Below are 27,479 nucleotides of genomic sequence, written 5' to 3' on the forward strand. Positions count from 1 at the left end.
GATTCAAGGGGGTTTGGTTCTGCGTAGAGCCCAGTGAAACCAGGGCCACTCTTGCAGCACAGAAGGTGAAGGAACGAGGATGTCACCAGGGACTCGAGGGCCCGAGGTTGAGCAGGCTGGGACTTTATTCCTTGGAATGCAGGAGTCTGAGCTGTGGATCTAACAGCAGGGTATAAAATCATCAGGGGAATCGATAGCAGGAATTGGCAAGAGTCTCTTCCCAGAGTGGGGGGGGAATCAAGAACAGGAGAACGTAGGTTTAAGGTGAAAGGGGCAAGATTTAATCTGAACCTGAGGGGCAACCTTTTCCACACAGAGGGCGGTGGGTGTAAGGAACGAGCTGCCAGAGGAGGTAGTTGAGGCAGGGACGATCGCAACATTTAAAAGACAGATTGGGACGGATACATGGGTAGGACAGGTTTAGAGGGATACGGGCCAAATGTGGGCAAATTGGACTAGCTTAGATGGTCGGCATGGACAAGTTGGGGCGTATGGCCGGTTTCCATGTTGTGTGCCTCTATGTGACAGTGGGGTACAAAACAGGGGTTTCTAGCATAAATTCAGAAGACCCTGTGAGAGGGTTGGCAAGCAGAAGACACGGAGCGAAGAGAATGAACAGAGGGAACGAATGTTTCCACACAACGAGCTGTTGGCATCAGGAACGGATTGGGTTGCGGACAGGAAGAGTTCAGCAGCAGATGGACCAAATGCAGGCAAGTGGGACTAGTCTAGCATGCCACCTTGGTAGGCATGAGCCATGTGGGCCGAAGGGCCTGTTTCTGTATGTATGCCTTTGCCTGAAATTCCCGGGATGGCGGGACTGTCATATGTTGAAAGACTGGAGCGACTAGGCTTGTATACACTGGGATTTAGAAGGATGAGAGGGGATCTTATTGAAACATATAAGATCATTAAGGGATTGGACACACTAGAGGCAGGAAACATGTTCCCAATGTTGGGGGAGTCCAGAACAAGGGGCCACAGTTTAAGAATAAGGGGTAGGCCATTTAGAACTGAGATGAGGAAAAACTTTTTCAGTCAGAGAGTTGTGAATCTGTGGAATTCTCTGCCTCAGAAGGCAGTGGAGGCCAATTCTCTGGATGTTTTCAAGAGAGTCAGATGGAGCTCTTAAAAATAGTGGAGTCAAGGGATATGGGGAGAAGGCAGGAACGGGGTACTGATTGTGGATGATCATCCATGATCACATTGAATGGCGGTGTTGGCGTGAAGGGCTGAATGGCCTCCTCCTGCACTTATTGTCTATTGGAAGCAAATTCAATTGGAGTTAAAAAGAGAGAATTGAGGATAAAGAACAGTACAGCACAGGGTCAGGCCCTTTGGCCAACAATGTCGGTGCTGAACAAGATGCCAAGGTATATTAATCTCCGCAGCCTGCACGTGATCCATCTCCGTCCATTACCAGCATATCCATGGGCCTATCTAAAAAACTCAAATGCTTTTATCCTTTCTACCGGTTTTATCCTTGCGGCACGGTGGCACAGCGGTAGAGTTGCCGCCTTACAGCGAAGGCAGCGCCGGAGACCCGGGTTCCATCCCGACTACGGGTGCTGTCTGTACGGAGTTTGTACGTTCTCCCCGTGACCTGCGTGGGTTTTCCCCGAGATCTTCGGTTTCCTCCCACACTCCAAAGACGTGCAGGTTTGTAGGTTAATTGGCTGGGTAAATGTAAAAATTGTCCCTAGTGTGTGTAGGATAGTGTTAGTGTGCGGGGATCGCTGGTCGGCGCGGACACGATGGGCCAAAGGGCCTGTTTCCGCGCTGTATCTCTAAACTACCCGCAACACCACCCCTGGCAGCAAGTTCAGGGCAGCCAACACCCTCTGCACTAAAAAAGGACTTGCCCCCACATCTCCTTTAAACTTTGCCCCTCTAGTCTTTGATATTTCCAGTTTGGAGAAAAGATTCCCTGGGAAAGTTTCTGAAAAGGTAAGTTTTGTTTGAGTGTGGGGAAAGATCGGGGAGTTGGAGCATGGGGGGCGGCACGGTGGCTCAGCGGTAGAGTTGCTGCCTCAAATGCGTCAGAGACCCAGGTTCCATCCCGACTACGGGTGCTGTCTGTGTGGAGTTTGCACGTTCTCCCCGTGACCGCGTGGGTTTTCTCCGGGTGCTCTGGTTTCTACCGACACTCCAAAGACGTGCGGGTTTGTAGGTTAATTGGCTTCTGTAAATTGTAAATGGTCGCAAGTGTGTTGGACAGTGCTGGTGTAAGGGGTGATCGCTGGTCAGCGTGGACTCAGTGGGCCTGTACCCATGCTGTATCTCCAATGTCTAAGGACAGGTTCAGGCAAATGGCTCTCGCTCGACACACTGTGAATGTGGTGTGGGACAAATGGCAGGGCCCAAATGGCTCTCGACACACTGTGAATGCGGTGTGGGACAAATGGCAGGGCCCAAATCAGCCAGGTCATCTCACAGCTCCTTACAGAGCTCCTCATTCTGATGCTATTTCATTTTTCATTTGTTTTTAGTTACTTCCAAGCCCATCGAGAAATAAAAGGACGCACCTTTAGAAAGAGGAGGAGGAATTTCTTCAGTCAGAGGGTGGCGAATCTGTGGGATTCTTTGCCACAGACGGCTGTGGAGGCCGAGTCAGTGGGCATTTTTAAAGCGGAGATTGACAGATTCTTGATTAGTGCGGGTGTCAGGGGTTACGGGGAGAGGGCAGGGGAATGGGGTTGAGAGGGAAAGATAGATCAGCCATGATTGAATGGCGGAGTAGATTCAATGGCCTAATTCTGCTCCAATGACTGATGAACGTATCTACAAAGGTTAATGCGGATCTTATGCTGGTGGGAAGTGTGTGTCCCGTGGAGGTTCTTCCTAGGATCTAGGTGATGAGATGCAGGGAAGAGCCTGAGTTCTGGGAAGCCATTCCTGACGTTGGGAGCAGTTTCCAGTGAGGACGAAACCACAAATTGTCCAACAAGAGTTACGGCTCTGGCTCATTGATTATTCTATGTTGCTAACGTGGCAGGGCTGTTAGAAATGAATCCTTCCATGCGAAGCATCAATGGGAAATGATGAAAATTAAAATTAGACAATAAATTATGGTGATAAACAGGTGGAGGGGGGGGAGGAGTAGAACACAATTGTTAATGAGAAAGAGATGGAAGGGGTTTTTGGTTTAGCTGTCAGGAAGCTGTGGGAGGAAGGTTTAAAAGCAAGAGCGGCCTGTGTTTTGTGGGGGGGCAATAACTCCTCACCATCAAAGCCGTCGTCTCCCTCCGTCATCAGTTCATCATCAGAGCAGATACTCAGCACGTTGACCAACATCTCAGTCACTGGGAGAGAGAGAGAGAGGGAGAGGGAGAGGGAGAGGGAGAGGGAGAGAGAGAGTAAACGGGTTAGTAAAACACACAAGCATTGGTTCCACAACTCACCGTGGCGGCACGGTGGCGCAGCGTTAGAGTCGCTGCCTCGCAGCGCCGGAGACCCGGGTTCCATCCTGACTACGGTTGCCGTCTGTGCGGAGTTTGTACGTTCTCCCCGTGGACTGCATGGGTTTTCTCCGGGTACTCCGATTTCCTCCCACACTCCAAAAATGTGCAGACATTTAGTCCGAAGGCGGTGAATCTGTGGAATTCAGTGGAGGCCAAGTCAATGGATATTTTTAAGGTGGAGATTGACAGGTTCTTGATTAGTGCGGGTGTCAGGGGTTATGGGGAGAAGGCAGGAGAATGGGGTTGAGAGGGAGAGATAGATCGGCCATGATTGAATGGCGGAGTGGACTTGATGGGTTGAATGGCCTCATTCTGCTCTGGTGAACTTATGGTCTTAGGTTTGTAGGTTGATTGTCTTTGATAAAAATTGTAAATTGTCCCTGTTAGTGTGCGGGGATCACTGGTCGGCATGGACTCAGTGGGACGAAGGGCATGTTTCCACGCTGTATCTCTAAACTAAACCAAACAAAGCTCTAGTATTAGCAGGTACGCCCAGAGAGCCAACAGATGGAGGAGCTGTCTTTAAGGGAGCACAAACGGAGGCCAACACCAAAGCACAGCAAGGGGCGGTGACATCACCCTTCGTCCCTTATTTGGGAGTGAGATAGTTGGCAGCCCTAGATATGGGCCAAATGCAGATCTAGATCTAGATCAAGACTTGCACATTAGACACAGGAGTGTGGAAACACACATCTCCAGATTCAGGAACAGTTTCTTCCCAGCTGTTATCAGGCAACTGAACCATCCTATCACCAACTAGAGAGCGGTCCTGACCTCCCATCTACCTCATTGGAGACCCTCGGACTATCTGTAATTGGACTGTACTTTGCACTAACCTTATTCCCTTTAACCTGTATCTGTACACTGTGGACGGCTTGATTGTAATCATGTAATATTCTTTCGCTGACTGGATAGCACGCACAAAAATGCTTTCCACAGTGCACAGTACACGGGACAATAATAACAAACTAAACTAATAAATAAACGTGACAAATTTTAAGTCATGCTGCTTGATTTGGCACTTGCAACCCGAGGCAAACATATTTCTGCGCTCGGCGTTGTCACTAGCCTAGAGTGCCTAGTTGGTCGGCGTGGTCAAAGAAGGGCCTGTTTCTGTGCTGCACAGCTCTGTGATCTCTGGCCCTGGTGAGCAGTTACAATGAACAAACCTTCAAGCTCTAAACTTCTAATCATTGATTACCAGTAATAGTTTAAGAGATTAGAGATACAGCATGGAAACAGGCCCTTCGGCCCACCGAGTCCGTGCCGACCAACGATGTCTCCGTACACTAGCGCTATCCTTACACACTCGGGACAATTTACAATTTACAGAAGCAAAATAACCTATACATTTGTACGTCTTTGGAGTGTGGGAGGAAACCAGAGCACCCGGAGAAAACCCACGTGATCACGGGGAGAACGTCCAAACTGCGTGCAGACCGCACCCGTAGTCAGGATGGAGCCCGAGTCTCTGGCGCTGGGAGGCAGCAACTCTACCGATGCACCACCTGCTGACACTCAGTGACAGGTTTTACCCCAATATTGCTCGGTGAGGCACCTAGATTAAAAGTATCTGGTAAATACTTGGGGTTATATTTGTGCCCGGGTGGTGTTAGAGAGGGACTACGCGCTGTCCACGGGCACCCTGGGGGATTTCCGGGACCGCTGGGTACTGCGAGGGGTGGAATACATCCTTAATAAGGATGGGGAAATAGTTGTATAATAGTATATTTAGTATTGAAGAATATTTGTTTGACTTTATAACTGTATACAATTATAAAAGGACTGGACGAGCTAGATGCAGAAAAGAATGTTCCCAATGTTGGGGGAGTCCAGAACCAGGGGCCACGGTCTAAGAATAAAGGGGAGGCCATTTAAAACTGAGGTGAGACAAAACATTTTCACCCAGAGAGTTGTGAATTTGTGGAATTCTCTGCCACAGAGGGCAGTGGAGGCCAATTCACTGGATGAATTTAAAAGAGAGTTAGATGGAGCTCTAGGGGCTAGTGGTATCAAGGGATATGGGGAGAAGGCAGGCACGGGGTACTGATTGTGGATGATCAGCCATGATCACAATGAATGGCGGTGCTGGCTCGAAGGGCCAAATGCCATCCTCCTGCACCTATTTTCAATGTTTCTATGTTTCTATGAGTTGTATTATGGTGGTGGGTTTTGTTTTTGATTTTTTTCATACTGTACATATTATTGTAAATATTTTTTTTATTTTTGTTTTGGTCAATAAAACCCAGTGCTTCCTCAGCCCAGGCAAGAGGCAACGTTACTAACCTTTCTCCCCAACAAAGGGCAGGGACCAGGTGAAGACGTCCATGAAATTGGGCAGCCAGTACGGGTGTGGGGAGCAGTTGAACTGTCTGATGTTCATGACGTTGTTCTCATACTTCAGGACCGCAGCTGGAAAGTTAAACAGAGCGCAATTAAAATCAATAGGAAAAACAGCTGGTTTAAACCGAAGGTAGACACAAAATGCAGGAGTAACTCAGCGGGACAGGCAGCGTCTCGGGAGAGAGGAAATGGGTGACGTTTCGGGTCTTGATCCAGAGATCCGCTGAGTTACTCCAGCACTCTGTGTCCATGTTCTCCAGAGATGCTGCCTGACCCGCTGAGTTACTCCAGCACTCTGAGTCCATGTTCTCCAGAGATGCTGCCTGACCCGCTGAGTTACTCCAGCACTCTGTGTCCATGTTCTCCAGAGATGCTGCCTGACCCGCTGAGTTACTCCAGCACTCTGTGTCCATGTTCTCCAGAGATGCTGCCTGACCCGCTGAGTTACTCCAGCACTCTGTGTCCATGTTCTCCAGAGATGCTGCCTGACCCGCTGAGTTACTCCAGCACTCTGTGTCCATGTTCTCCAGAGATGCTGCCTGACCCACTGAGTTACTCCAGCACTCTGTGTCCATGTTCTCCAGAGATGCTGCCTGACCCACTGAGTTACTCCAGCACTCTGTGTCCATGTTCCCCAGAGATGCTGCCTGACCCGCTGAGTTACTCCAGCACTCTGTGTCCATGTTCTCCAGAGATGCTGCCTGACCCACTGAGTTACTCCAGCACTCTTGACTATCCATGAAAAGGTAAGGTTAGTGTGGGGGAAGAAAGGGGAGTTGGACAGTAGGGGGCAGCACGGTGGCGCAGCGGTAGAGCTGCCACCACGCAGAGCCATGTACACGGGTTCGATCCTGACCATGGGTGCTGTCTGTATGGAGTTTGCACGTTCTCCCTGTGACTGCGTGGGTTTTCTTCGGGCGCTCTGGTTTCCTCGCACATTCCAGACATACAGTTTTGTAGGTTAATTGGCTTCATTAAAATTTTTAAATCGTCCCTAGTGTGTGGGATAGTGAGCGTGTACAGGCACTCGTGTGAATGGTTGATCGATGGTCAGCACAGGCGTGGTGGGCCGAAGGGCCACATTATATCACTAAAATAAAGTCGAAAGCCTGTCCAATGTCTCACTCTAATACCCCTCTAATCCACGCATCGTTCATGGTCAATGTACAAGGAACTGCAGACGCTGGTTTAAACTGAAGATAGACACAAAATGCTGGAGTAACTCAGTGGGACAGGCAGCATCTCTGGAGAGAAGGAATGGGTGACGTTTCGGGTCGAGACCCTTCTTCTGAATATGGGTCTCGAACTGAGACAGTGGAGACGGTTCTGTACTGACCCGAAACGTCACCCATTCCTTCTCTCCAGAGATGCTGCCTGTCCCGCTGAGTTAATCCAGCATTTTTGTGTCCATCATTCTGGTAAACCTCCTCTGCATTCTTTCCAAAGCCTCCACAGCCTTCCTGTAATGGGGGCGACCAGAACTGCACGCCGTACTCCAAATAAATATAATGGAACAGCATTAAAGATCAGAGATCATAGCGCGGAATTCTGACAGGACCAGAAAGACCTCTCATGGGACACTAGGGGTCACTGTTGCTCCAACAGTGAATCGCAAACTTTAAACTTTAATAATAGTGAAACCCTCAATATTACTTCCATCAAAATAGCTCCACACATTCAATAAGAGAGTGCAGATGAAGGAGTAAAGGGTCTGCCACATCGATGATTTCTGATTCACTCAACAGTCACCTGGTTTTGATAACCCAGGCGGCACGGTGGTGCAGTGGTAGAGTTGCTGCCTTACAGCGAATGCAGCGCCGGACACTCAGGTTCAATCCTGACTACGGGTGCTGTCTGTACGGAGTTTGTACGTTCTCCCCGTGACCTGCGTGGGTTTTCTCCGAGATCTTCGGTTTCCTCCCACACTCCAAAGACGTACAGGTATGTAGGTTAATTGACTGGGTAAATGTAAAAATTGTCCCTAGTGGGTGTAGGATGGTGTTAATGTGCGGGGATCGCTGGTCGGCGCGGACCCGGTGGGCCGAAGGGCCTGTTTCCGCGCTGTATCTCTAAATCTAAAAAAAACATTTCACAGTTTGCCATTCTACTTGACTTTAGATTTTCAGAACATGAGATTAGGCTTTACTTTTCAGAGATACAGCATAGAAACAGGCCCTTCGGCCCTCCCAAGTCCATGCCGACCATCGATCACTAACCTACACACTGGGGTCCATTTATAATCTTTAGCAAAGCCAATTAACCTACAAACCTGCATGTCTGTGGCGTGTCGTCGGAAACCAGAGCACCCAGAGTAAACCCACGTGGTCTCAGGGAAAATGTGCAAACCCCGCACAGAGATATAAGCAATCGTTATTTTGGCAGCAGAGAAAGAGAGGCTTTTCTTTATTTAGTTTTCCGGATATTAGGCGGTCACGGTGGCGCAGCGGTACAGTTGCTGCCCTACAATGCCAGGGACCCGGGTTCCATCCTGACTACGGGTGCTGTCTGTACGGAGTTTGTACGTTCTCCCCGTGACCTGCGTGGGTTTTCTCTGAGATCTTCGGTTTCCTCCCACACTCCAAAGACGTGCAGGTTTGCAGGTTAATTGGATTGGTATAAATGTAAATTGTCCCTAGTGTGTGTGGGATAGTGTCAGTGTGCAGGGATCGCCGGTCAGCGCGGACTCGGTGGGCCCGGAGGGCCAGTTTCCGCGCTGTATGTCCAAACTAAAATATGGGGTCAACTGTAATTTGGGCATTGGCTGCTCATTCCTATTTAGCTATGGTAACTAGAGGTTAAGCACCTCATTGTGCTTGGGCAGCTTACAACTCAATTGTATGGCATTGAATTTTCCAATGTTAGGTACCTCAGCAACACCCCTCTTTCCCCCTCCCCCCTCTCTCCCCTGCACCGCACTTGGGCTCGCACCTATTTCTCCCCTCCCCTCGCCTCACAACCTACATTCTTCCTCCAGCTTCACAATTCGCAACTCGTCAATCCATTTGACTCACACCTGTTTATTTTCATCTCTCACCTTAGTCCAACCGTCTGCCTTTCAAACTCCACCCATCACCTCTCATACAGCGTCATCCTCCCTCCCCACCACAATCACTCTGTGTCCATGTTCTCCAGAGATGCTGCCTGACCCGCTGAGTTACTCCAGCACTCTGTGTCCATGTTCTCCAGAGATGCTGCCTGAGCCGCTGAGTTACTCCAGCACTCTGTGTCCATGTTCTCCAGAGATGCTGCCTGACCCGCTGAGTTACTCCAGCACTCTGTGTCCATGTTCTCCAGAGATGCTGCCTGACCCGCTGAGTTACTCCAGCACTCTGTGTCCATGTTCTCCAGAGATGCTGCCTGACCCGCTGAGTTACTCCAGCACTCTGTGTCCATGTTCTCCAGAGATGCTGCCTGACCCGCTGAGTTACTCCAGCACTCTGTGTCCATGTTCTCCAGAGATGCTGCCTGTCCCAGAGATACTCCAGCACTTTGTGTCTATCTTTGGTATAAGCCAGCATCTGTAGATCCTTCCTACACACTGAACATTGAGCTGGAGAGGCTTTCTTTTGGCATCCCTCATTTCCTTCCCAAAACACATGGGTGGTCACGGTGGCGCAGCGGTAGAGTTGCTGCCTTACAGCGAATGTAGCGCCGGAGACCCAGGTTCCATCCCGACTATGGGTGCTGTCTGTATGGAGTTTGTACGTTCTCCCCGTGACCTGCGTGGGTTTTCTCCAAGATCTTCGGTTACCTCCCACACTCCAAAGACGTACAGGTATGTAGGTTAATTGGCTTGGTAAATGTAAAAATTGTCCCTAGTGTGTGTAGGATAGTGTTAATGTGCGGGGATCGCTGGTCGGCACGGACCCGGTGGGCCGAAGGGCCTGTTTCCGCGCTATATCTCTCAACTGAACTAAACTAATCTCTTCTGCATCAGGGAGAGTCTTCAACTGAGAGAGCTATGATTTGGAACTGAGTGCCTTAAAGGACCGTGAAATCAGATTCATCAGGCATTTGCAGGCTTACAGGGATATGTGCAGGAACTGACCGGAAAAACTCCTTCAGAGATGCAGGATAGGTTCAGTGACCCGGGGCGGCACAGTGGTGCAGCGGGTAGAGCCGCTGCCTCGCAGTGCCAGAGACCCAGGTTACATCCTGGCCTCGTGTGCCATCTGTGTGGAGTTTGCACGTTCTTCCTGTGACCGTGTGGGTTTTCTCCGGGTGCTCTGGTTTCCTCCCACATCCCAAAGACGTGCAGGTTTGTGGGTTAATTGGCCCTCTGTGAATTGGCGCCAGTGTGGAGCAGGTGGACGAGCAAGTGGGATAGCATCGAACTAGAGACACAGAGTGATACAACGTGGAAACACTTTGGCCAAACTTGCCCACACCGGCCGACATGCCCACACTGGTCCCACCTGCCAGTATTTGGCCCAGTTCCCTCTAAACCTGTCCGATTCAGTTACCTGTTTAAATGTTTCTTAAATGTTGTAACAGTACCTGCCTCAACTACCTCCTCTGGCAGCTCGTTCCACACACCCACCACCCTTTCTATAAAAAAGATACCCCTCAGGTTCCTATTAAATCTTTCCCCCTCCCCCTCACCTTAAACCTATGCCCTCTGGTTCTCGATTCCCTTACTCTGGGCAAGAGACACTGTGCGTTTACCCGATCTATTCCTCTCATGATTTTATACACCTCTATAAGGTCACCCCTCATTCTCCTGTGCTCCAAGGAATAGAGTACTAGCCTGCTCAACCTCTCCCTATAGCTCATACCATCGAGTACTGGCAACATTGTCATCAATATTCCCAGCACTTTACCCAGATCGTGTGCACGTATTTGATGGTAGCACTGCAAGTAAGAATTTCACTGGTCTATCTGGGACTAGGGTTGCCAACTGTCCCGTATTAGCTGGGACATCCCGTATTTTGGACTAAATTGTTTTTTTCCGTACGAGACCGCCCTTGTCCCGTATTAGGCCCGGAGGAGCGCTGTAGGCTGGGACACTGTAGGCCCGTACGCTGTAGGCCCGAATGCTGTAGACCCGGACGCTGTAGGCCCGGACACTTCAGGTCCGGACACTGTAGGCCCGGGCGCTGTAGGCCCGGGCAGTGTAGGCCCGGACACTGTAGGTCTGGACAGTGTAGGCCTGGAGGCCCGGGCGCCGCCTCACGGAGGTTGCGTTGCAACCCGCCTCCCCGCCCGGGCGGCCGCCATTGATGGAACGGGAGCACGTGGCCGTGGCACGTTGCTATTGAGGGCGTGCAGCGTAGGTTCACTAGGTTAATTCCCGGAATGGCGGGACTGTCATATGTTGAAAGGCTGGAGCAATTAGGCTTGTATACACTGGAATTTAGAAGGATGAGGGGGGATCTTATTGAAACATATAAGATAATTAGGGGATTGGACACATTAGAGGCAGGAAACATGTTCCCAATGTTGGGGGAGTCCAGAACAAGGGGCCACAGTTTAAGAATAAGGGGTAGGCCATTTAGAACGGAGATGAGGAAGAACTTTTTCAGTCAGAGAGTGGTGAAGGTGTGGAATTCTCTGTCTCAGAAGACAGTGGAGGCCAGTTTGTTGGATGCTTTCAAGAGAGAGCTGGATAGAGCTCTTAAGGATAGCGGAGTGAGGGGGTATGGGGAGAAGGCAGGAACGGGGTACTGATTGAGAGTGATCAGCCATGATCTCATTGAATGGCGGTGCTGGCTCGAAGGGCTGAATGGCCTACTCCTGCACCTATTGTCTATTGTCTATTGTCTATTGGCTGGGTGAGGTCACGTGGGGCGCGGGGCGGTGACGTCACCTTGTCCCATATTTGGGAGTGAGATAGTTGGCAACCCCTATTTGGGACATATGACAATAAAACACTCTTCACTCTTGAAGAGCCTGTTTCCACGCTGTATCTCCCCTTAAACTAAACCAAACCTGCAGAGTTGCATCCTGTACCAGACAGACAGTGGAGATGTGTAGCAAGGAACTGCAGATGCTGGTTTGAACCGAAGATAGACACAAAAAGCTGGACTGACTCAGCGGGTCAGACAGCATCTCTGGAGAAAAGGAATAGGTGACGTTTCGGGCCGAGACCCTTCTTCAGACCAGAGACAGTGGAGATGGTTGTGTACTGACCCTGGCCTTCACACAGACAGCCTCATGTTCAATGCACCCAGACATGAAGACTCTCAGTCGTTGACCCATGGCAACTACAGTATTGTCACACAGCAAGAGCAACCTTCTCCTGTCACACCAGAGCAACAGGGCACTGATCATCGGTGAAGGCAATGGAATAGAATGCAGAGCAGACTTCTTAACAAGCCCCAGGTCATTTAACTCCACTTCCAACAAAAACATTCAGGTCAGGGTTATCTTTTCACAACATTTTCAGCATGTGACAGCTTGAAGTACAGAGAGCTACAGGCACTGACCAAAATGTCTTTTACAAAGGAAATGAGAGGTGTCACCAGTAATCCCGACGTTTAGTGTGGACACCCTGCCCTAACAGAGTACATGTTTGTGGTTCACATTCACAACTGCAAAACCTACAATGGGCAACTGGGAATAAACCCCTCTCACTGCCAAATGAAAGCTTCATTCTCACCACTGACTCCATCCAAGAGTCAAGAGTGTTTTTTAGTTTTAGCTTACAGATACAGCGCGGAAACAGGCCCTTCGGCCTACCGGGTCCGCGCCGACCAGCGATCCCCGCACATTAACATTATCTGAAACACATTAGTGACAATTTTTACATTTACAAAGCCAATTAACCTACAAACCTGTACGCCTTTGGAGTGTGGGAGGAAACCGAGGATCTCGGAGAAAACGGGGAGAACGTACAAACTCCGTACAGACAGTACCCGTAGTCGGGATGGAACCCGGGTCTCCGGCGCTGCATTCGCTGTAAGGCGGCAAATCTACCGCTGCGCCACCGTGCCGCTCTTTTAGAGATGCAGCGCGGAAATAGGTCCTTTCGGCCCACCGGGTCCGTGCCGACCAGCGATCCTCGTATATTAATATATTAACACGTTTTATTATTAGAGTAACTAAGCAATGATAGGCAGCATCTCCGGATAGTACGAAGGAATGAAGAATGGTCACGACCCAAAATGTCACCCTTTCCTTCTCTCCAGAGATGCTGCCTGACCCGCTGAGTTACTCCAGCACTCTGTGTCCATGTTCTCCAGAGATGCTGCCTGACCCGCTGAGTTACTCCAGCACTCTGTGTCCATGTTCTCCAGATATGCTGCCTGACCCACTGAGTTACTCCAGCACTCTGTGTCCATGTTCCCCAGAGATGCTGCCTGACCCGCTGAGTTACCCTTTGTCCCTTATTTGGGAGTGAGGAAGTTGGCAACCCTAATCTCAGTGTCAGCAAAAGATGGACTTCAGGTAGTGGAGAGAGGAAATGGAGCACACGGCAGACTACATCAATGGAGCTGAGGTGGAGATGGTAAGAACTTCACGTTCATGGGTGTAAATATGTGTCCAGGTCCAATCACGTTGAACACTACTCCCAACACTCTGGGACTCTGCAGAAGGACTTGGACAGGTTGGGAGAGTGGGCAGAGAAGTGGCAGATGAAATTCAGTGTAGCAAAGTGTGGAATCCTGCATTTTGGTAATAAGAATAAAGGCGTAGATTATTTTCTAAATGGAGAAATAATCCAGAAATCGGAGGTGCAAAGGGACTTGGGCGTGCTGGTGCAGGATTCCCAAAAGGTTAATTTGCAAGTCGAATCGGTAGGCAAATTCAATGCTAGCATTTATATCAAGAGGACTGGAATACAAAAACAGAGATGTAATGCTGAGGCTCTATAAGGCTCTGGTCAGGCCACATTTGGAGTATTGTGAGCAAATGTGGGCCCCATATCTGAGGAAGGATGTGCTGGCTCTGGAGAGGGTCCAGAGGAGGTTTACGAGAATTATTCCAGGAATGAGTGGGTTAACGTATGATGAAAGGCATAGATAGAGTGGACGTGAAAAGGGTGTTTCCACTGGTGGGAGAGTCTAGGACCAGAGGACAAAGCCTCAGAATTAAAAGGATCTCTTTTAGAAAGGTGAGGAGGAACTTCTTTAGTCAGAGGGTAGTTAATCCGTGGAACTCATTGCCACAGAGGGCTGTGGAGGCCAAGTCAATAGATATTTTTAAGGTAGAGATAGATAGATTCTTGATTAGTGTGGGTGTCTGGGGTTATGGGGAGAAGGCAGGAGAATGGGGTTGAGAGGGTAATATAGATCGGCCATGATTGAATGGCGGAGAAGACTTGATTGGCCGAATGGCCTAATTCTGCTCCTATCACTTTTGAACATGAGTGACCAGTAACAAACCCTGCAACTTCAAAAAATGTACTATTTTAAGAGTTATCTCCACTGATGCCTGGCTTTGAGAATCGAGCCAATTACCGGGGAAACAATGACACTATTTTCCCGGCACATTCTTCTTGATTTGACGGGCCCTATTTATCTTGGCAGGGCTTCAGAGCCTCCTGTTTAAGCTGTGGGTCTTTCCGGAAACACAAAGAGATTTGCCGATCTTTCCAAAACCCTCCACCTTCATGTGCTGGAAAAAAAGATCTCACTTCCTCTGAACTGGAAACATGCTGAGGCCCAGAGAGAGAGAGTGGGCTCGTGTGACACGAGGAAGAGCGCGCTGCTGAAAGGAAGCAAAGCTTGCACAAACATTTGTTTACAGGCTGGATAGTTACATCGCAGCAGAGGCGTTTCAGTTTGAGTTTAGTTTATTGTCACGTGTGCCGAGGTACTAGGGTTGCCAACCTTCGCACTCCAAAATAAGGGACAATGTGACCTCACCCAGCCAGTGGCCACGTGCTCCCGCTCCACCAATGGCGGCCGCCCGGGCTGGGAAGCGGGTTGCTACGCAACCTCCGTCAGGCGGCGCCTGGGCCTACACTGACCGGGCCTATAGCGGCCCCCGGGCCTACAGTGTCCAGGCCTACAGTGTCCGGGCCTACCGTGTCTGGGCCTACAGTGTCCGGCCCTACCGTGTCCGGGCCTACAGTGTCCGGGCCTACAGTGTCCGGGCCTACCGTGTCCGGGCCTATAGCGGCCTCCGGGCCTACAGTGCCCGGGCCTACACTGTCCAGGCCTACAGAGCCCCCCGGGCCTAATATGGGACAAGGGAGGTCTCGTACGGGACAAACCAATTTAGCCCAATATACGGGATGTCCCAGCTAATAAAGGACGGTTGGCACCCCTATGAGGTACAGTGAAAAGCTTTTGTTGCGTGCCATCCAGCCAGCGGAAAGACTACACATGATTACATCCAAGCCAGCCGTGCACTATAATGTTCAGTGCAAGGTAAAGCCCAGTAAAGTGCGATTAAACATAATCCAAGGGTCTCCAATGAGGTAGATGGGAGGTCAGGACCGCTCTCTAGTTGGTGATAGGATGGTTCAGTTGCCTGATAACTGCCGGGAAGAAACTGTCCCTGAATCTGGAGGTGTGTGTTTCCACACTTCTGTACCTCTTGCCCGATGGGAGAGGGGAGAAGAAGGAGTGACCGGAGTGATGTGTAGGAAATAAACTGCAGATGCTGGTTAAAATCAAAGGTAGACGCTCAATGCTGGAGTAACTCAGCGAGTCAGACAGCATCTCGGGAGAGAAGGAATGGGTGACGTTTACGGGTCGAGACCCTTCTTCAGACTGATGTCAGGGGAGGGGGCGGGACAAAGATACAAAGCAGTTGGAGACAGGAAGACTAGTGGGAGAACTGGGAAGAGGGAGGGGATAGAGAGGGAAAGCATGGACTATCTGAAGTTTGAAATCTTTTAAATCTGAAATCTGACCGGGGTGAGACTGGTCCTTGATTATCATATATCATATCATATATATACAGCCGGAAACAGGCCATTCGGCCCACCAAGTCCGTGCCGCCCAGTGATCCCCGTACATTATGCTGCTGGCCTTGCCGAGGCAGCGTGAGGTGTAAATGGGAGTTGATGGAAGGGAGGTTGATTTGGGTGGTGGTCTGGGCTGCGTCCACAACTCTCGGCACTTCACAGCTGCTGCTAGACACCATCACTAGCGCAAGACATCTGTATAAAAGGTTCCGCTCTTCCTTGTTTCATTGATTTTTTTTAAAGAGTAGCAGTTTTACAAAACAAAATATTAGATTAATCTAGAACACAGTACAGCGCAGGAACAGGCCCTTCGGCCCACAATGTCTGTGCCGAGCATGATGCCAAGTGAAACTAATCTCCTCCGCCTGCAAGTGATCCATATTCCTTTACTCCCTGCATATTCATGTGCTTATCCAAAAAACACTGAAACGCCATTATCGTACCTGTCTCCACCATAGCGGTTGCCAACTGTCCCGTATTAGCCGGGACATCCCGTATTTTGGTTTGTCACGTACGGGACCGCCCTTGTCCCGTATTAGGCCCGGGGGGGCGCTGTAGGCCCAGACGCTGTCAGCCTGGACGCTGTAGGCCCGGATGCTGTAGGTCCGGACAGTGTAGGTCTGGACAGTGTAGGCCCGGACAGTGTAGGTCTGGACAGTGTAGGTTGGACAGTGTAGGTTGGACAGTGTAGGTCCGGACAGTGTAGGTCCGGACAGTGTAGGCCCGGACAGTGTAGGCCCGGACAGTGTAGGTCCGGACAGTGTAGGTCTGGACAGTGTAGGTCTGGACAGTGTAGGTCTGGACAGTATAGGCCCGGACAGTGTAGGCCCGGACAGTGTAGGTCTGGACAGTGTAGGTCTGGACAGTGTAGGTCAGGTACAGTGTAGGCCCGTAGGCCCGGGCACCACCTAACGGTGGTTGCGTAGCAACCCGCCTCCCAGCCCGGGCAGCCTCCATTGCTGGAGCGGGAGCACGACAGAAGAAAGGGTGACATAGTGGTACAGTGTCAGAGACCTGGGTTCAGGAGGGAGGAGAGCAGGAGCTTTTGGCATATAAAGCAGTTGCAAAAAGATAATAGAGAATTTGATAAATGTTTTGTGATTTTTGTAGGATGGTGATTTTCATCGATATTTGTGTTGTAAATTTGCGTGGTATTCAGTCACATTAATAATCACCCAGAGTTGTGAATCTGTGGAATTCTCTGCCACAGAAGGCAGTGGAGGCCAATTCACTGGATGTTTTCAAGAGAGAGTTCGATTTAGCTCTCTATGCGTGCTGTCAGCACAGTTTGTACGTTCTCCCTGTGACCGTGTGGGTTTTCTCCGGGTGCTCCAGTTTCTCCCCACACTCCAAAGACGTACAGGTTTGTAGGTTATTTAGCTTTTATAAATTGCAAATTGTCCCTAGTGTGTGTAGGATAGTGCTGGTGTTCGGGATAATCGCTGGTCGGCACCGACTTGGTGGGCCAAAGGGCCTGTTTCCGCGCTGTATCTTTAAAGTCTAAAGGAAAGAATATCCAGAATCCAGAAGCAGGAGTTTAGAACTTTGATCCTGTGGGATGCACTAATCTTCAATGGCAGTAGGAAGTTTAGTTTAGTTTATAGTCACGAGGTACAGTGAAAAGCTTTTGTTGCGTGTTAACCAGTCAGCGGATAGACTGCACATGATTACAATCGAGCCGTCCACAGTGTTGTCTGTACGGAGTTTGTACGTTCTCCCCGTGACCTGCGTGGGTTTTCTCCAAGATCTTCGGTTTCCTCCCACACTCCAAAGACGTGCAGGTTTGTAGGTTAATTGGCTTGGTAAATGTAAAAAGTGTCCCTAGTGGGTGTAGGATAGTGTTAATGTGCGGGGATCACTGGTCGGCGCGGACCCGGTGGGTTGAAAGGGCCTGTTTCTGCGCTGTATCTCTAAACTAAACTAAACCTAGAGTCCCGTTCCGAAATGTCATTCATCCATTTTCTCCAGAGATGCTGCCTGACCAGCTGAGTTGCCCCAGCGTTTTGTGTCTACCTGCAGGTCCTTCGACCTGTTTGACTAAAGACAGGAAACATTCTCCACACAGCACAAATAACATCGAGTGCTTGGTGTGAGGACACGAGGGGGGGGCAGAAAGGCCATTTTAGGCCATCTGAGGTTGACGATGGGGATGAGGGGAAGAAGAGGTGGGGAGCGAGACCAGAGACGATTTGTAAGGAAGTGTTTGAATTTGGTGTTGGCGATGTGCGGGCAGGGTCATGTCAAAGGAGAGGAATTAGGCCATTCGGCCCATCAAGTCTACTGCACCATTCAATCATGGCTGATCTATCTCAATCCCATTCTCCTGCTTTCTCCCTTTGACACCCGCACGGATCAAAAACCTGTCAATCTCCGCTTTAAAAATACCCACTGACTTGGCCTCCACAGCCGTCTGTGGCAATGAATTCCACAGATTCACCACCCTCTGACTAAAGAAATTCCTCCTCATCTTCTTTCGACAGGTTAGTCATTTTATTCTGACCCTAGACTCTCCCACTAGTAGAAACCTCCTCTCCACATCCACTCTATCCAGGCCTTTCACTGTTCACCCCCTCACCCCTTTATCCAGTCACCTCCAGGTTCTGTAAACATTTCTTCATCTTGGTTGTAAATTCAAAACCTTGTGCCTGCAGTATCTATGATGAGAAGATTTTGAGCACAGTCTCAATATTATGTGTGAGAATGTAATGTGTTGCGATTCTGATGGAATTCACACCACAGCCCTGCGACTTGTATACAGACTGCTTACTGGCAGCAAGCGCCACATTAGACAGCAGCGAAAGCTGGCGTCACCAGAATCCACCTGGATCATTCTGCACAAGAGCCATGATACCAAGCAAGGCGGGCTCTTGTTCACGAAGTGATCACAACTATTGCAAGTTGCCGGATTAATCCTTAGTTTACTTTATAGAGATACAGCGTGGAAACAGGCCCTTCGGCCCACCCAGTCCACGCCCCGCACACTGTCTCCATCCATTCCAGCATTTCCACCGACTCAGAGCTCAGTCCTCTGTCTGCGCTCTTCTACAGTAACAAGGCAATTGACCAGTTTATCCTCTCAGGTACACTCCCTCAATTTAATTTTAGTTTCGAGATACAGCGCGGAAACAGGCCCTTCGTCCCGCCAAATCCACGCCGACCAGACACTAGCACTATCCTACACACTAGGGACAATTTACAATTTACAGAAGCCAATTGACCTACAAACCTGCACGTTTTCGGAATATGGGAGGTAACCGGAGCACCCGGAGAAACCCCACGGGGCTCACAGGGAGAACGTGCAAACTCCACACAGACATAGTTAGGATCCAACACGGGTCTCTGGCGCTGTGAGGCAGCCACTCTACCGCTGCGCCACTAATTCTGGTTTAACTCCTATAAATCTCCTTTGTACTTTTGCGGTGCTTTATATTATTATTTCTTAAGGATAAGCGGTGCTGGCTCGAAGGGCCAAATGGCCTCCTCCTGCACCCATTTTCTATGAACGCTGGTGGATAAGGGAACACCTGATGAAAGTACAAAACCCATGAGACACAGATAGGGTAGACAGTCAGAACCTTTTCCCGGGATGGAAATGTCAAAGAGTAGAGAGCGGGGCTTTGAGGTGAGGGGGACAAAGTTTGAAGGAGATGTGCGGGGAATGTTTTTTTTGCACAAAGGGTGGTGGGTGCTTGGAACGAGCGGCCGGCGGTGGGTGGTGGTGGAGGCAGATACGATACCGCTGTTGAAGAGGCTTTTAGATGCACACTGATACGCAGGGAATGGAGGGATGTGGATCACGTGCAGGCAGAGCAGATTAGATTAACTTGGCATCATGTACAGCATGGACATCGTGGGCCAAAGGGCCTGTCCCTGCACTGTGCTGAGTTACTCCAGCATTTTGTGAATAAATACCTTCGATTTGTACCAGCATCTGCAGTTATTTTCTTACACTCTATGTTCCTGACAGTTATTCTCTCTCAATTCTCATCTAATTACAAGAAACATCCTTGCTCCACTTGCTGTGCTTTACTTCATCTATATACCAAAACTCTCATTTGTTTGTTTGTTTGTTTGTTCCTGAACTACAGCTAACACGGTACACGATAGCGCGACAATTTTAGGCCCACCTTACTCACCGTCGTCCCTTTGGTGCTAATGGAAGAAGTTTCATTGAAATCGGTGTTATATTTTTTAAGTTATTCACATTTTAAAGTTTAAATCTATCTCCTAGGGAGGGAGGGGGGAGAGAGGGAGGGAGGAGGGGGGAGGGAGGGATGGAGGGTAGGGGAGAGGGGTGGAGGGAGGGGGAAAGGGGGAGGAGAGGGGGAAGGGAGGGGAGGAGGGGGAAGAGGGGAGGGGGGTCATTCACCAGTGTCATTGAACCCAGGTCTCCGATGCTCTAAGGCAGAAACTCTCTGCTGCACAACCATGCCACAGTTTTTTTTGCATTAAAATATAGTACATAGAACAGTGCAACACAGGAACAGACCCTTCGGGCCACAATGTGTGTGCTGAACAGTTTCAGTTTCAGTGCAGTTCAGTTTATTGTCACGTGTACCGAGGTACAGTGCAAGATGTATAGGAAAAAAAGCTGCAGATGCTGGTTTAAATCGAAGGTAGACACAAAATGCTGGAGTAACTCAGCGGGTCAGGCAGCATCTCTGGAGAGAAGGAGTGGGTGACGTTTCGGGTCGAGACCCTTCTTCAGGCTGAAGAAGGGTCTCGACCCGAAACGTCACCCATTCCTTCTCTCCGGAGATGCTGCCTGACCCGCTGAGTTACTCCAGCATTTTGTGTCTACCTTGGAGGTGCAGTGCGAAGCTTTTGTTGCAAGCTCTCCAGTCAGCGGAAAGTCAATACATGATCACAATTCAGCCATTTACAGTGTTTCGATTCATGATAAGGGAATAACGTTTAGTGCAAGGTAAAGCCAGCAAAGTCTGTTCAAGGATAGTCCGAGGGTCACCAATGAGATAGATAGTAGTTCAGCACTGCTCTCTGGTTGTGGTAGGATGGTTCAGTTGCCTGATAACAGCTGGGAAGAAACTGTCCCTGAATCTGGAGGTGTGCGTTTTTACACTTCTGTACCTCTTGCCTGATGGGAGAGGGGAGAAGAGGGAGTGGCCGGGGTGAGACTGGTCCTTGATTGTGCTGCTGGCCTTGCTGAGGCAGCGTGAGGTGTAGATGGAGTCAATGGAAGGGAGGTTGGTTTGTGTGATGGTCTGGGCTGGCCTTGGATGGAGCTGTTCCCAAACCAAGCTGTGAGGCATCCTGATAAAATGCTTCCTACGGCGCATCTGTAGAAGTTGGTGAGAGTTGCAGGGGACACGCAGAACGTCCTAAGCCTTCTCGGGAAGTAGAGGCGTTGGCGTGCTTTCGTGGTCGTTGCTTCAGTATGGGTGGTCCAGGAGAAGTTGTTGGTGATACTGACTCCGAGGAATGTGAAGTTTCCAACCATCTCTACTTTGGCGCCGAAAATGCAAACTGGGGTACGTACGTGTAGTCGATCGCTGTTCCCTTCGTGATACCCAGTTAAACCAATCTCATCTGCCTGCACATGATCCATATCCCACTATTCCCAGCATGTTTGTGTGCCGATCCAAAGGTCTCTTCAATGCCACTATTGCATCTTTCTCCACCACCACCCCCGGCAGCTCCTTCCAGGCACCCACCACCTCAATGGAAAGAAACCTTCCCCACACATCTCCTTTAAACTTCCAAAGCGTTACGTTGGATTGTGCTCCAATCCTTGCGCCATTCTATTGCTGCACATCCGTCGTTGTATTTATCGTTGTACCTTTCATTATGTGTGCACTGTATACTCTGTGCGCCTCATGTGCTCCCTGGTTTATATAGCCTTATAGAAACGTATACAATTATAAAAGGACTGGACAAGCTCGATGCAGGAAAAATGTTCCAATGTTGGGGGAGTCCAGAACCAGCGGCCAAAGTCTAAGAATAAAGGGGAGGCCATTTAAAACTGAGGCGAGAAGATACTTTTTCACCCAGAGAGTTGTGAATTTGTGGAATTCTCTGCCACAGAGGGCAGTGGAGGCCAATTTAAAAGGGTGAATTTAAAAGAGAGTTAGACGGAGCTCTAGGGGCTAGTGGAATCAAGGGATATGGGGAGAAGGCAGGCATGGGTGTGGATTGTGGATGATCAGCCATGATCACAATGAGTGTTGGTGCTGGCTCGAAGGGCCAAATGGCCTCCTCCTGCACCTATTTTCAATGTTTCTATCTGAGAATAAGCTGGTGTGGATGTGAATCGAGCCACCTCGACATAAGACCATTGGCTGAGAATACACAGCAGACACACGATGCAGAAACACACTCGCTACTGAAAGGCATTCCACACATTCATTCTGAGCAGCAGCCAGGTTTCAGGGAGCTTCACGAGGGGAGGTATTTTTAGGTGCATTCTCGTGACATCTCTTCACTGCAGATTTCCAAGGTGTGCTAATTATCACCAAGTTTGGCATAGACAGCGCTGGGGAATGGGATTTAACTCTAACAAGGAATTTCCCCATCAGGGAAGGAGTGGTTCAGGTTCATTAACGTGAACCCACGGGGCCAATTCTCCCACAGGGGGGAAGAAAGCCCACCAAGTTAACCCTGCCGACATCCCTCTGGGTCCCGTGCGCCGGCCCCATTAGTGAGGTCCCACAGAGCTGACACAGGGCTGCACGGCGGTCGAGTTTCTGCCTCACAGCGCCAGAGACTCGGGTTCAATCCTGACTACGGGTGCTGTCTGTACGGAGTTTGTACGTTCTCCCCGTGACCTGCGTGGGTTTTCTCCGGGTGCTTCGGTTTCCTCCCACACTCCAAAGACGTACAGGTTTGTAGGTTAATTGGCTTGTTTAAAAATTGTGAATTGTCCCTAGTGTGTGGGATGGTGCTGGTGTACGGGGTGGTAGCAGGTCCGTGTGGACTCGTGGGCCAAAGGGCCTGTTTCCGCGCTGTCTCTCCAAAGTCCCATTGCCCCACAAAATAGATGTGAGGGGAGGTGCTGTGATCCCTGGTGTATGTTACAGCAGGTGTTTTATACAACCAGCACACATCTTTCCTCATTGATCAGTAGGGTTGCCAACTGTCCCGCATTAGCCGGGACATCCCGTATTTTGGGCTAAATTTGTTTGCCCTAAATTTGACCGCCCTTGTCCCGTATTAGGCCCGGGTGGGGGGGGGGGGCACTGTAGGCCCGGACATTGTAGGCCCGGACACTGTAGGCCCAGGGGCCGCTGTAGGCCCGGACACAGTAAGCCCGGGGGCCAGTGTAGGCCCGGACAGTGTAGGCCCGGACACTGTAGGCCCAGGGGCCATTGTAGGCCCGGGGGGCAGTGTAGGCCCGGACACTGTAGGCCCAGGGGCCACTGTAGGCCTGAACAGTGTAGGCCCGGGGGCCAGTGTAAGCTGGGACAGTGTAGGTTAACGGAGTGTGTTTAGGGAGCGGGGCCGAGTGTGTTTGCCTAACGGAGGTTGCCTAGCATCCCGCCTCCCGGCCCGGGCACCAGCCATTGGTGGAGCGGGAGCACGTAGCCGCTGGCTGGGTGACGTCACCTTTTGTCCCTTATTTGGGAGCGAGAAAGTTGGCACACAGTCCTAGCTCAGGATTCCTCTCACAATTGTGCCGCTGGCAGGCGGTGGTGTAGCTGATGGAGTTGCTGCCTCACAACGCCAGACACCTGGTTCAATCCTAACCTCGGGTGCTGTCTATGTGGAGCTTGCATGTTCTCCCTGTGACCGCCTAGGTTTTCTCCAGGTGCTCTGGTTTCCTCCCATGTCCCAGAAACGTGCGGGTTTGTGGCCTCTGTAAATTGCCAACAGTGTGAAGGTATTGGGGATGGGAAAGTGGGATAACATTTAACCTGTGTGAATGGTTGGTGCGGACTTTGTGGGCTCATTCCATACCGTGTCTCTAAACTCAACTGAATCTTACTATTGAGGCAGTGCAGCGTAGGTTCACCAGGTTAATCCCCGGGATGGCGGGACTGTCATATGAGGAAAGATTGGAAGGACTGGGCTTGTATTCACTGGAGTTTAGAAGGATGAGAGGGGATCTTATGGAGTGTTGTTTAACAATGAGGAAGCTTCCATTTAACACAAGTTCAAAGTTTCCATCCTGGGGCCATCAGGCTTGGGGATCTCTGTTAAAATGGGACATAGCTTTGGCAGAGTCCCCGACTGTCTCAGAATAAAGGGGAGGCCATTTAAAACTGAGGTGAGAAGCAACTTTTTCACCCAGAGAGTTGTGAATTTGTGGAATTCTCTGCCACAGAGGGCAGTGGAGGCCAATTCACTGGATGAATTTAAAAGAGAGTTAGATAGAGCTCTAGAGGCTAGTGGGATCAAGGGATATGGGGAGAAGGCAGGCACGGGTTACTGATTGTGGATGATCAGCCATGATCACAATGAATGGAGGTGCTGGCACGAAGGGCCGAAGGGCCTCCTCCTGCACCTATTATCTATGTTTCTATGTCTTTGACAGAACAGGGGTGAAGGTCACCCAGTTGGATGGGGATGTGAAGCTGCGGTTACAACTAGATCCTGTTACTGCAGAGCAGCCTTCTAAGATCAAAGGGACCGCCCTCTCGCGCCTACGTCACACGCGTGTTGTACTGATGCAGTCACACGCGTGTTGTACTGATGGCGGTGGCGCAGCGGTGGAGTTGCCGCCTTACAGCGAATGCAGCGCCGGAGACCCGGATTCCATCCCAACTACGGGTGCTGTCTGTACGGAGTTTGTACGTTCTCCCCGTGACCTGCGTGGGTTTTCTCCGAGATCTTCGGTTTCCTCCCACACTCCAAAGACGTGCAGGTTTGTGGGTTAATTGGCTGGGCAAATGTAAAAATTGTCCCTAGTGGGTGTAGGATAGTGTTAGTGTGCGGGGATCGCTGGGCGGCGCGGACCCAGTGGGCCGAAGGGCCTGTTTCCGCGCTGTATCTCTAAATCTTAAAAAAATCTAAGTCACGCGCGTGGCGCCGCGTCCCGTACCTTTGTTGTTGTAGACATCCAGGTAGTTGGGAGCTGAGAAGATGGTGATTAGTGAGGGGAAGCCCGTTGTCTGGCTCTTCCTGTACATTCGATACCTGTGAAGACCACAAGAGGACAGTCATTCCCAAGCTTTACCTCCGGCTGGTGTCACATTAGGTAAAGGGGAAGTGCAGCGAGATCTGGGTGTCCTTGTACACCAGTCACTAAAAGTAAACATGCAGGTACAGCAGGTAGTGAAGAAAGCTGATGGCATGTTGGCCTTTATGACGAGAGGATTTGAGTACAGGAGCAAAGAAGTCCTTCTGCAGTTGTACAGGGCCCTGGTGAGACCACATCTGGAGTATTGTGTGCAGTTTTGGTCTCCTAATTTGAGGAAGGACGTCCTTGCTATTGAGGCAGTGCAGCGTAGATTCACCAGGTTAATCCCCGGGATGGCGGGACTGTCATTTGAGGAAAGATTGGAAAGACTGGGTTTGTATTCACTGGAGTTTAGAAGGATGAGAGGGGATCTTATAGAGACGTATAAAATTATGAAATGACTGGACAAGCTAGACGCAGGAAACATGTTCCCAATGTTGGGGGAGCCCAGAACCAGGGGCCACAGTCCAAGAATAAAGGGGTGGCCATTTAAAATCGAGGTGAGAAGCAACTTTTTCACCCAGAGAGTTGTGAATTTGTGGAATTCTCTGCCACAGAGGGCAGTGGAGGCCAATTCACTGGATGGATTTAAAAGAGAGTTAGATAGAGCTCTAGGGGCTAGCGGAATCAAGGGATATGGGGAGAAGGTAGGTACGGGTTACTGATTGTGGATGATCAGCCATGATCACAATGAATGGCGGTGCTGGCTCGAAGGGCCAAATGGCCTCCTCCTGCACCTGTTTTCTATGTTTTCTATGTCTATGTTTACTTTGGGCACCATGTTATAGGAAAGATGCTGTCAATCTGGAAAGGGTGCAGAGAAGATTTACGAAGACATTGCCAGGGCTCGTGGGTGTGAGCTACAGGGAGAGGTTGAGCAGGCTGGGACTCTATTCCATGGAGCGCAGGAGGATGAGGGTTGATCTTATAGAGGTGTACAAGATCATGAGAGGAATAGATCGGGTAAACGCACATAGTCATTTGCCCAGAGTAGGGGAATCGAGAACCAGAGGACATAGGTTTAAGGTGAAGGGGAAAACATTTAATAAGAATCTGAGGAGTAACCTTTTTACACAAAGGGTGGTGGGTGTATGGAATGAGCTGCTGGAGGAGGTAGTTGAGGCTGGTACTATAACACCATTTCAGGCACATTTGGACAGGTACTTAGCACAGGTTTGAGGAGATATGGACCAAACGCAGGCAGGTGGGACGAGTGTAGCTGGGACATTGTTGGCCGGCGTGGGCAAGTTGGGCTGAAGGGCCTGTTTCCACACTGTATTACTCTATGACTCTAGTGTAGCTGGGACATGGTGGGCATGTTGGGCCAGTGGGCCTGTTTCCACACTGTATCACTCTATGACTCTAGTGTAGCTGGGACATTGTTGGCTGGTGTGGGCAAGTTGGGCCATTGGGCCTGTGTCCACACTGTGTCACTCTATGACTCTGTGACATGGAGGATGTTGGCATCTGCTGAGAAGATTGTGCATAGAAGGGGGAAGAGTTGCTCTCACTGCACTGGTTGCACATTGGCCAGCGACAGCGCCAGTGATGGGAGAGTCCAGGACCAGAGGGCACAGCCTCACAATAAAAGGATGTACCTTTACAATGGAGGTGAGGAGGAGGAATTTCTTTAGTCAGAGGGTGGTGAATCTGTGGAATTCTCGGCAAGTCATTGGGTATTTTTACAGTGAAGATTGATAGGCTTTTGATTAGGAAAGTTCATGTGATAGGAGCAGAATTAGGCCATTCAGCCCATCAAGTCTTCTCCGCCATTCAATCATGGCTGAGCTATCTTTCCCTCTCAACCCCATTCTCCTGCCTTCTCCTTTGAAAGGTGTGAGGTGTGACAGGGAGACGGCAGGAAAATGGGATTGAGATGGAAAGGTAGATCAACCATGGTTGAATGGCAGTGTGGACTGGAAGGGCTGAATGGCCTCACTGCTCCTACGTCTTATGGTCTTATCGATCTACATTCAGTCCTCTCATGCTCCCATCAACCCCCCCCCCCCCCCCCAGACAGATGAGGGAGGACCTCATTGAAACTTACCCAACAGTCAAAGGCCTGGATAGAGTGGATGTGGAGAGGATGTTTCCACTAGTGGGAGAGTCTAGGACCAGAGGGCACAGCCTCAGAATGAAAGGAGCTTCTTTTAGGGAGGAGATGAGGAGAAATTTCTTTAGTCAGAGGGTGGTGAATCTGTGGAATTCTTTGCCATAGACGGCTGTGGAGGCCAAGTCAGTGGATATTTTTAAGGCAGAGATAGATAGATTATTGATTTGTACCGGTGTCAGGGGTTATATACTGGAATTTAGAAGGATGAGAGGGGATCTTATTGAAACATACAAGATTATTAAGGGATTGGACACGTTAGAGGCAGGAAACATGTTCCCAATGTTGGGGGAGTCCAGAACCAGGGGCCACAGTTTAAGAATAAGGGGTAGGCCATTTAAAACGGAGATGAGGAAAAACTTTTTCAGTCAGAGAGTTGTGAATCTGCGGAATTCTCTGCCACAGAAGGCAGAGAACGGGGTACTGATTGTGAATGATCAGCTATGATCATATTGAATGGTGGTGCTGGCACCTATTGTCTGTCTATTGTTATGGAGAGTAGGCAGGAGAATGGGGTTAGGTGGGAGAGATAGATCAGCCATGATTGAATGGCGTAGACTTGATGGGCCGAGTGGC

The 27,479-nt window shown here is 50.0% G+C and overlaps 1 protein-coding gene across 1 annotated transcript in view; it reads right to left on the reverse strand.

The window, feature by feature from the left end:
* The window catches only part of LOC144597895 (protein phosphatase 3 catalytic subunit alpha), a 168,834-nt gene that overhangs the window by 25,292 nt on the left and 116,063 nt on the right, over positions 1 to 27,479 (reverse strand). Inside the window, exons 7-9 of the mRNA XM_078407663.1 lie at positions 24,656 to 24,750; positions 5,748 to 5,873; positions 3,225 to 3,302 (exon numbers count right to left, since the gene is read on the reverse strand). Of these exons, the coding sequence (XP_078263789.1) occupies positions 3,225 to 3,302; positions 5,748 to 5,873; positions 24,656 to 24,750 (299 nt within the window). The remainder of the gene's footprint in view (positions 1 to 3,224; positions 3,303 to 5,747; positions 5,874 to 24,655; positions 24,751 to 27,479) is intronic.

This window comes from Rhinoraja longicauda, chromosome 1 (assembly GCF_053455715.1).
Source record: "Rhinoraja longicauda isolate Sanriku21f chromosome 1, sRhiLon1.1, whole genome shotgun sequence".
NCBI classification, from domain to species: Eukaryota; Metazoa; Chordata; class Chondrichthyes; order Rajiformes; family Arhynchobatidae; genus Rhinoraja; species Rhinoraja longicauda.